The 10,763-nt window shown below is 44.0% G+C and overlaps 1 protein-coding gene across 5 annotated transcripts in view; it reads right to left on the bottom strand.

Annotated features, from left to right (window-relative positions):
• LOC109988571 (growth arrest-specific protein 7) overlaps positions 1–10,763 on the bottom strand; it is a 53,304-nt gene that overhangs the window by 21,391 nt on the left and 21,150 nt on the right. For 4 of the 5 annotated variants that reach the window (XM_065949438.1, XM_020640108.3, XM_065949440.1 and 1 more), the window contains exons 3-5: positions 4,182–4,259; positions 3,024–3,115; positions 1,821–1,874 (exon numbers count right to left, since the gene is read on the bottom strand). In XM_065949438.1, the coding sequence (XP_065805510.1) occupies positions 1,821–1,874; positions 3,024–3,115; positions 4,182–4,259 (224 nt within the window). The remainder of the gene's footprint in view (positions 1–1,820; positions 1,875–3,023; positions 3,116–4,181; positions 4,260–10,763) is intronic. The other variant, XM_065949439.1, reaches the window with a different exon arrangement.

The following is a 10,763-nucleotide window of genomic DNA, read 5'->3' as shown; positions in this document are numbered from 1 at the left end:
AGAGCTGTTCAGAGAGAAATTCACAAAGAAGGAAAGTACCTCCAACTCAACCGTATCCTGGATTATGAAACTGGTAATTTTTTTGAGGAAGTGGAATCTGTTTAATCACTGCTGAGGTCCAGAGACTGACAGCTAACAGAGCTTTTAACTTACCCACAATCCCTCAAGGCTCCTTTAACAGTCACACACACACACACACACACACACACACACACACACACACACACACACACACACACACACACACACACACACACTCACACACACACAGCCTGTACTTTCCCTCCTGATCTCTGGTAACACTCATAACGACAGAGTTTTACTGTTGTTGCAATCTAAGAAACCATCGTCTATAGATCCTCTGGGAGAGAGAGGTGAACTTCATTTAGCCAACAGTTAGAGACGTTTAATAACTTCCAGCCCAGACTTCCTTCTCTGTGCGCGGCGGGGTTTACAGTCCCATCAGCAACATGAGATGCGACCGAGTGTTCAGCTCAAAAGTGGAGAAAAATGTTCCTCTCCTGATATGTCTCCAATATAAACTCGAAATTTATAGGTTCACTAATCCCCCTGAGGAGACCCCGTTTATCTGTTCCTTGTGACTGTCAATAATAAGTTACACAGAGGCTTCACTCGATTACTTCATCGAGTTGGTCATTTCCTCCAGATACACTTTTTCAGATGTTGGTAAATTGTCTAGGGCTTGACAGAAATTAATAACTCGTGCTCTGAAAAAGGAACGAAGAAAATCCGTCATCTGTAGCAGTTGTTAGCCTGTAAAAACTTTGACCAATGTCTGCCACGAGGTACCAATCTGATGAACCAATCACACGCCTCCCTGTCTCCCTGCTCGTTCTCTACCCCATGCTGCACGAGCCCACACTCAAAGCGTGAGCTGAGGTCCGCTTCTGGACCAGTGGTGCTCGTGCATGTCAGTGAGGGGGCGTGGCTTATGAGGGAGCACAGAGGGGAGGGGCGGGTGCAGACGGAGCACTGAGGGAATGCTACTTTCAAAATCATGCTAGTTTTAGAAAATTGCCCACCCTGCCTTTAAGTTTGCTGGAATTATAACATGATTTATAAAAAGTAGAAGGTGAAGCTTTGTCACGTCTCGTATCGTACGCTTTTAGGTTTTAACCTGAAGCGTAACATATCAGATAACTTTCCTCACCTCTCTCATGTTTTTCATTATTTACTGGAATAACATCGTGCTTAACGACAGCATCACTCTGGTTGCCATGGAAGCAGAGATCAAGCTTGTGGTTTTACATTTACAGTATGGAAAAAAAAGTCAGAGAGACACTGAGCAGCTGTTAACTGAGAGCCGACAGGAAGCGACGACCTGACAACAGAACTCATGTGGAAGCTGGAGGGGATGATGTCACTGTTTCTGTGTAACAGCAAAAAACAAGCAGCCTGCACTTCTTTCACATTTCAGATTTATAGGACATGTAGAGAAAATACAAACCTTTCATATCTCAATTCTAGAAAATAATTTGTTTTATGTTGTCCAAATATGTAAAGCTTAACTTCTGAGTTAAAAAAATACAAAAAAAATACAATACAAAAATAAACACATTTTGTTGAGATTTAGCCTCAAAGATTTGAGGCCCACGACGGATGCATCAAACATGCATCCGGAAGACAAATCCCACCTGGTCACTCCTGGAAAATGCTTTTTCCTTAATCATCTTTCTAATCTCATCGATGAAAACATTAAAGTTCCCTCTGGTGGTGTTAAATCTGGTCCTCCCGGGCTCCCGTAGCGAGTGCACTGAGTTCACAGTTAGTTAAGAGTTGCAGTTAGTTGCTGCACTCACCGTGACCGTGGTCTCCTTGTTCTGCTTCCTGGTGGGCGACGTTGATCCTGGACTCTGCGGGCAAAAGAAGGACGCTCCGTCAAAACCTCCGTCCTCCGTGTCAGACATGACTGCTCCACACACACACACACTCAAACACACACAGTGGCGCACACACAGTTGTTTTCCCAGCGAGCGATGTGAGCGTCAGAGAGCGTCTGTGTGCTGATCTCTCTGGTTCTGCTGCTGCTGCTGCTACTGCTGGTGGTGTGTTTTGTGGGAGTGTGTGTGTTTGTGTGCATGTGTGTTGCTGTGCAGAGTATGGAGGATTGTTCTGCAGAGCGAGGGAGTGCATGGCTTGCTCTCTCTCTCTCTCTCTCTCTCTCTCTCTCTCTCTCTCTCTGTGTTTGTGCATAAAACTTCCAACTCTTTGGCTTATAACAAAGTAACTCCAGTGTGTGGCAGTTTATGGAGGGGGCAGAAATGAGGAAAAGGTACAAATAAAGAGTGATACAAAAAGTATAAGGAGTCTGAAAGTGGCCCTCCTGCACAGAAACACTCTGATAGAGAAGAAAAGAGTCCTCAGCAGTAAACTTGTTTATACTGTGTTTGTGTGCACTACAGCTGCAGTAAAGGGGAGAAATGAGGATAAGTGGTGGGTGGATGGTGTGTTACTGCGCCCTGACTGCTGCTTAATTATGATCAGGGGAACAGATATACTGTGGGAGGGATTAATCTGCTTTAACTACTTTCTGCCTCCCCTTTAATAATGAGAGAGCGAGCGAGCGTGGGGTTTGCTCATTGGAGATGTGAAAAGTAAACATCTTTTGTCGTTAATAATTTTTTAAGACTCTAAAAAGATGTGACAATATTAAAGGCTGTGATTTATTTGTTTAAAGTGAACCTGCAGCATGTAAACAGGTTGGGAATCGGAGGGTGGCCGGTTCAAGTCCCGGAAACTGGCCTTGTAGCTGGAGAGGTGCCAGTCCACCTCCTGAGCACTGCCAAGGTGCCCTTGAGCAAGGCACCCAACCCACAGCAAGGCATATAAACAGACTGTAACGTCTGCAGCAGCTATCCAAGCTTTTATGTTTTAAACTACAGCTCATCATCATCAAGAACCTTGAGTAACTTTATGATGACTTAACACTTTTTTAAAAGCCTGTTCTGTGTTTCATGTTGTTGGGGAAGAATAAAAACAGTCAGATGGCCAGACGGTCTCACCTGTGGCTCCGCTGTGCTGCCCTTCCTCACCTGACTGTTGTGTGAATTCTCCACATGATGCAATGGACTCCCACCTGAGTGAAATCCATTCACTGAGGACGAACGAGAGAGAGAGAGAGATCAGAAGGGAGGGGAAGAAATACTTTTTTTTAACTGTTATTGTGTCTGCAGAGGAGCTGCAGACTCGTGCTGATGATGAGTCCAACTGAGCACCGCTGAACAGTTTCTACATCTATGATACATGTTATTGAATTCACAGCTTTTCTACTGTCAACATTTTCTTCTATGTTTTTCTTCTTTTTAGGCAAAACTGTCTTCATAGATTAGAAATCAAAAGGAACAAACATAGGAGAAAATGTCCTGACATTCAGACATCCACATTCTCAAAGCAGAACATGCATTCATGTAAAAACACTTTATGTTGCACAGTTAATAAAATGCATGGAAGATCAAAGACTTTTCACTGTGAAAAAGTTTGTTGCACAAGACCCAGAGCTCCCCAAAACATGTGTGTGAAGTTCCTTGTTCCTTGGTTTAGGTGTCTCTGGCTTTCTCGCTCCATGCCCTATTGTTTACGGTGAGAAGGCAGACTCAGAGGGCAGAACAAACACCTAGCTGTGGGAGTGTCATCCACCTGTGGGAGGGGTTACTGCCCTTTGTGATGTCATGAAGGGAAAATCTCAAAACGGCCTGTTTGAGCACACATTTTCTAAAAAGTGGAGCAGGCAAAAGACGGAGAGGATGGACTTCTTGTAAGTGGAATATTTCAAACATAACATGTTATAATTTTAACCCTTAAATAAAAGAGACGGACTAGGGACACATATTAGTGCTGGGAGCACACGGTGAGTAAGGGTCTGCTCCTAGCTTTCAGTGAGTGAGGGTCTGCTCCCAGCTTTGAGCCGAGCAGGAAACATGTCACAAACCGTCCTGGCTCGGTTTCTCCTCCTTTAGAGGCGAGCCAAGATGAGGACAGAGGAGTCTCAGTTCTGCGTTTCGAGCCTTCAGATAAAATTAGTCACAGGAAGTGTCTGTTTGGTGCTCATGAGCGGCCGCTTTGTGCCTCTGAGGAATTTAAGGAGAATTCAAAGCCTCGGGGCGCTGAATCACGAGGGACAGAAAGTGATGCAGAGAGAGAGAGAGAGAGTTGTTTTTTACCTGCGGGGAGGGAGTTCTTGTGTCTGTGGGGTGTCTTCGGGGTCCCAGGTGTGCTGGACGGTCTCTCCCACGTCGTCTCTGAGGAGCATTCAGGAACATAAAAAGAAAAAATGACATTAGAACTGTAGGAATAGCTTTACAATTGTTTTTTTCCAGTATTTTTAGCATCAATAAGAAGTGATTTTGATTCATTTAGCTGAGTCAGCAGTTAAACATATTTTTTTTATGCAGTCATTTCCAAACTTGCAGCAGATTCTTGGACCTTAATGTTTGTTGTGAACCATGTGAGTCAATATTTAAGTAACTACAACTCAATGTTAGCCCAAACTACAACAACAACAACCAAGGAAACACAGTCGTCTGGTTTCAGAAAGACGGTGATGACTCTTAACGGTCACACAGAACTCCTCTGTAAGGTTCAGGTTCAGGATTAGGTTTAAGGTTAGGCCCTGCATCTTTGCCTGGTGCCTAGCGCACCCCAACGATACATAAAGGCCACGGGCTCCCAGTTACTGCTCTCATCTAATTTAAAACTCTGCTGCTCGCTTACAAAACAGCAAAACGCAAACGTCTCGTCCTTACTTTAACTCTCTCATCCAGGTCTACACTCCCTCCCGCCCAATACACTCTGCCAATGAAAGGCGTCTGATCCAACCTTCACAACAGGGTCCTAAATCTCTAACCAGACTCTTCTCCTCTGTCGCCCCCCGGTGGTGGAATGAAATTCCAAACTCCATCCGATCTGTAGAGTCCATTTGCACCTTTAAGAGAAAGCTAAAGACCTAGCTCTTTATGAACACCTACGACCTTCATGATGATGATGATGACAATGATATTTAGGATGATTTTGATGCTGATTAGAACTCTCAAAAACAGCAGTTGATGTTGTTATTGATGGTGATATATTAATTTGAAGACATCTCTGTCTTTAAATCCTGATCCTGAAGGTCACAGGCTGAAATGTGCAAACAAATCATGAAGTAAGAGGAGCTTATGTCCTCAGAATCTTTGCTGAGCATCTCTTCACCTCAGACATGTTAAGTCAATGAATACAAATCCAGTTCTTTATCTCTCATTTGATCTCTTTTTCAGATATGACAATAAAAACCGCTCTAACCCAAATAAGAGAAACACATTTAACCCATCAAACAGGCTCATAGTCTCTGATTCTCGTCTTTCATCGTCCTGATTTGACTCCAGCTGCTGCAGATGTTGGAGAACATGGAAACAATCAGATGACAGACACTAATAAAGGCCGGTTTGGATTCTTTTCTCCACTCAATTAGCTCTTCACTGTCAGCACCGAGAGACGAGGCACGGACATGTTCAGAGCTTTTATTTCGTTTGGCTCCGTTTGGCTCGCTAGGCTCCGCTTGGCTCGCTCTAACGCAGGAGAAAAGCGAGCCAAAGCATCGGCTCAGATGACACGCATGGAGAGGAGAACTCTGGCTTTCTGTTCGATGTAAAACACTTTACCGAGTGTCCCTGAACGCCTCCATTTCTCTGAGTTAGCATGCCATAAACAAATCAATAATGTGAGAAACACAAGATTTTAATGCAGAAAAACAGAATGTAATGTGCTTAGCCGGGGGAAGATGTTTGTTATTGTGACAAAGGACCAGAACGATCGACTGAAACGACTGAAACAACAAACACAGCTCGCTCGTCAACATTATTTCAGTTTAACGTCCTCTACACTCTAAAACTCTGCAACAGAGGCGTCAGAACTGGGGTGGCACATGCCCGTCTGAGCGTTATGCTGTAGTATGTGCTTCCACCTGTGAGGTACATAAAGTCTCTGAACTGAATAAACGTTGTGGTTATTGGGGCGCGCTGGTGGTCATTCCCCGCTCTCTCTCCCTGGTTTCCGACTCTATCCACTGTCCTCTCTCTGAATTAAAGGCACGAAAAAGCCCAAAAAATAAATAAAAAAATAAAAAATAAAACAAACTTTGTGGTTATTGAAGGCGCCATCCAAGGGTCTCTGAGTGCAGGTAGAAGTATAAAGAAAAGAAACCTGAGAAGACCTACTACCTAGTACTGTATTTTTCCTGAACTCCTCCCCCTCATCAACATCCTGCGTTTGTCGACAGTCAGAGGGTGGAGAAGACGGCAAAGACGAGAGAGAAGCTAATGAACCGACTGATGAGGTTTAGCATTGTTACAGGATTTAGATCAAATCTGACTCTATTAGCGTCTACAGCCCATTGTTAGCTAACTGTTAGCATGTGTATGTGTAATCAACTGTGACGACTATAGTCTGTGGCTAAATGTCTTTATTGGAGAGGCTCATTTACTACATGCTAGTTGAGATCAGTTTGAAAGGTTCCAAAAATGTTATAACGCTAACTTGAAGCTTGGCACGGAAAGAAACAACTTTTTGATGTCAGATGGATTAATTGAGTTCTTTGTATCAAATCTGAGACATAACTCAGGTTAGAGGACTTCCTGCAGCTCATAAAGCTGCTAAACATGAGACAATGATGACACCGCTAACGATACAAGCTAACGTTACAAGCTAACGTTACGTCTCAGTCTGTTATGAATAACATCTGCAGGGATGAACACTCTGCTCCTCTCTCTCTTCTTATCTTCATCCGTCTCCGTCCTCTTCCTCTTAGCCTCAGCCGCAGTATCAAACAGTACAGAGACGGGCTAACTGGCCATTCTCCCTGTTGGAGGTTATTGTCCTGTTAGAGCGACTTTGAAACGCCTGTTTGAAAGAGGAAGAGGAGTTACAGATTGTTGCTTTAAGAGAGCATAAAAAAACAGTACCAGTGAATTTGTGGCACACCCACACGATGTCAGCGCGTTTAACACCAAATGAAACATCCCATAATGAACGCATCAATCAAAGAACAAATAAAAGATCAAAACAAAGACTCTTTACTTTGTGCTGCAAGAAGAATGAAAGCTCTCGCCGTCATAAATTTGATCTCAGATTCAGTTTTAAAGAGTTATGTAACAAACAAACAATGTGCAAATATTTGTCGCGTTTAAAAAAGTTTGTTCCATCAATCAAAAAATGTAAGTTTGAATAGAGCGTGTCAATCAAAGAAGAAGAACACAAACACATTAAATGTTTAAAATAAATGGTCACACCTAAAGTACACATTCACACGCTGATGGTAGAGGCTGCTGTAAAGAGTCCATCAGTATCAACTCATCCATTCATACGCTGCTGATGAGGCAGCGGGAGCAACGTGGGGATTCTCTGATCTTTTCTTCTCAGGAGAACTCACAGACTGTAAATATTAACGGACGAAGCCTGAGTGACGTCACCCGTCTGTTCCTGCAGGGGGCGCTGGAGTCCCATCGATGGCAGTCTCCATGCTGGAAATGCTGTCTCAGCCTAACTTTCAGTCAACCTAACGACAGGCTGAGAGCTGGAGCTGAGGCGGGTTTTAAGAGTCCTGACAAACTGCTACACTTTTTTAGACGGCCGACAATCTCCTTGGTGTGTCAGGGCCTTAAGATCCTCAGGCGGCGCCTTTCTGGTCGTTCTAACGTCAAGGCTCAGATCTGTTATGTTTGTACGAGGTGTTTAAAGCCACATATTCACTCCAACATGTGACACCTGATAATGTTCAGCCTCCAGGTTACTGACTCTTTAAATGCAGATTTATGAGGTTTTCTACCAGGTGAGAGATCAGAGCGTATACACACCTGTCAGATTCAAACCTGCAGAGACAGATTCTCGTTAGACGTCTCTTCACAGTCGAGATAAAGTCTAAAAGGTTTTTCCTCATCTTAAACTGCCTCCATCTTTATTTTGTGATATAAAACCACATCCATTCATCCTCTGTAGCTTCTGTGGAGCATGAATCTGTCTTATTCATGGATCTGAATGATGTGACTTCATGATTTGAATGTTCGTCAGAAGTAATGAGTCGAGCTGCTTGAGGATAAAAACCTGAATGGAAGCTTCTCTGATTCACCACATTTTTCTTTCTGCTCGCTTCAGACTGATTTGAGTGACTGAATGAATCCCGATTGTGCACAGAGACGAGCAGGTTTGGCCTAGTTATGTGTGACACTGTGATATTTAATTCATAACCATATGACACTGGTTCATGATGCATTCTCTGCCTCAAGTCTGTCTGTTTTTTTAATCCTCCACAGCTCGTTCACAGAGGAAGCTGCAGGGGGTTTCCTCTCAGAGAACACAAACTGGAAAAAAAAAAAGCAGAAGAGAAACTGAATCTGTTCAGGAAAAAGACAGCACTAAGAGTCAGAGTGGGCGGGCTGCTGTTTGACTGACAGCGGAGCCCACAGCGGAGCCCACATCGTCACGGCAACACAGTGTAAACAAAACCTCTGCTCACAAGCCAAGGAAGGACGGCATTCTGTTATTTAAGAATAAAAACTGTGAAAACTGTAAAAACAGAGCAGTCAGGTTCTGTTACAGAAACACAACGCTGAATTTGAGAAACCATCAAAACATTTCATCATATTTCTTCAGAGAGAAACACAGAGGGCCTGATTTGAGGATTGCACTGCCTTTGCCATCGCTTCACCTCCTACAGAGTCAAGAGGAGACCATCTAATTCACAAAACACACAAAGGGTTTAATGTTCCTCTAACCGCGCTGCAGAGCGGACAGCGTTTCTTTGAACCAGTGCTGTTTGTGTTTCAATGATTTATCTCCCCCTTTCTATGCAAATGAGCGTCATTAAAAACCCAGTTTTATTCACCAACAGGGGGCGCTAACAGCCACGCACAGTTATAGTGTTAAAATGAGCGTCTGCTGTGAGTTGGTGGTAACTGCGCCGCAGTATTCATGAGAGATGTGACGCTCAAACTTTCCAGCCTGTTCAGCGTGAGAGTGCAGCTCCGTGCAGAGTAAAGGTGCTGATAGTTTCTCTCCACATTCACTAAACACACTGAAGAAAAAGTAACTGAACCGAGCACCAACACTTTCTGGAAATCATCAGGGCTTCTGTATATGCTTTGAGAATTAGACCTTGGGACAGAGCAGATAGAGGGAGTGTCTCTCTGTGTGTGTGTGTGTGTGTGTGTGTGTGTGTGTCTGTGTGTGTGTGTGTGTGTGTGTGTGTGTGTGTGTGTGTGTGTGTGTGTGTGTGTGTGTGTGTGTGTGTGTGTCCCACTGGTCAGACATGAGTGTTGGAGAGTCTGGTTTAAACCACAGCACCCAGCACGGCTGCACCCAGCAACACAGGAAGGAAAACACAAGGGCACACAGCTCCCGCCCACACACACACACACACACACACACACACACACACACACACACACACACACACACTGCTCTGTTACTATGGTGACACTGAAACACAAACGCACACACGCACAAAGCATCATATCTCATCTAACTGAACTTTAGAGAAACAAAAGAGGCGCTAAAAATACAGAAAAATGTTATCAGCTGTTTGAGACAGAGGGTGTGTGTGTGTGTGTGTGTGTGTGTGTGTGTGTGTGTGTGTGTGTGTGTGTGTGTGTGTGTGTGTGTGTGTGTCATATCAAAACAGCAGAAACAGAAAACATGTTTATTAACCTGCAGGTTTTCTGTCACCTTGGCTTCACCACCACACAGAAACGACTCTGCTCTCTTCATGAGTCACGAGTTTTGTTTTCACAAGCAAAAAGTTGTGGAACATTTTATCTCCAAGGAAAAATGCAAAAAAACAACAATTCTCCAATCCCGACAACCTCTACAATCTGTTCATTTCTACAACAAGAGATAATCTTCAGGGACGAAGAAAATGTTTTTAATGTTCACAGGAGGAAGAGCTTCAGCATGATTTCTAATATCGTATGTGATCTAAATATAGGAAAAGGAGGAAAAGGAGGACCGACTCTCCCCAAGCTCGTGGCTGGGTGGAGTCCTCGTCTTATTCTAGATCCCCTCACGGCCACGATGTGACCACTGAGCCCACGACCAGAGATGAAGACGATGTGAAACGGCTCGAATCAGAAGCTGCAGACACTCTGAAACCTCGAGGTAAACTCACTTTAAGATTAATACCCAATGAATGAACCAACAGACAAAACACCAGACATAACCAGGAACAGCAAGTAGGCTCAGAATATTTAATTCAATATTTTAAAGCAAAAAAACTTTAAAAAAATGTATAACAATAAAGACCAGACCCCCATTCGCCTGGGCCCTGGGTTCTTGCTAGGCCCTGGACAAATGCCCACTTTGCCCATGTGGCGATCCGCCTATGCCCATCAGGTTTGCACCGAGGTCACACAGGGACAGTCAACAGGCTGCAGAACAGAGGCCGTATCACAGAGTGTCACACTGAGCAGCGATTGTGATGACAGTCAACATGTTTCTATCAGCAGCATCAGCTCTCGGTCGCCCTCTGTCTCTCTCTCTCTGGTACCATCAACGCTGCTGAAAAACGGTTGAACTCCATCACTGACCAGAAATCTCGTTTTTAAAGATAGATACAGGATCCAGGATGGGACATTTTTAAATCTCACTTTATCTTCAAACCAAAGTGTGCCAGAGTCCTGAGAAGACAACCATTAAAGCAAAATGTGTCCAAGGATTTATTTTTGTGCCTTCCTTGTGGAGACAGGACAGATGATAGAGTCAGAAACCAGAGAGAGAGA

This window comes from Labrus bergylta, chromosome 21 (assembly GCF_963930695.1).
Source record: "Labrus bergylta chromosome 21, fLabBer1.1, whole genome shotgun sequence".
NCBI lineage: Eukaryota > Metazoa > Chordata > Actinopteri > Labriformes > Labridae > Labrus > Labrus bergylta.
Note: the sequence above shows the minus strand (reverse complement) of the source record. Positions and strands in the feature narration are given on the sequence as shown.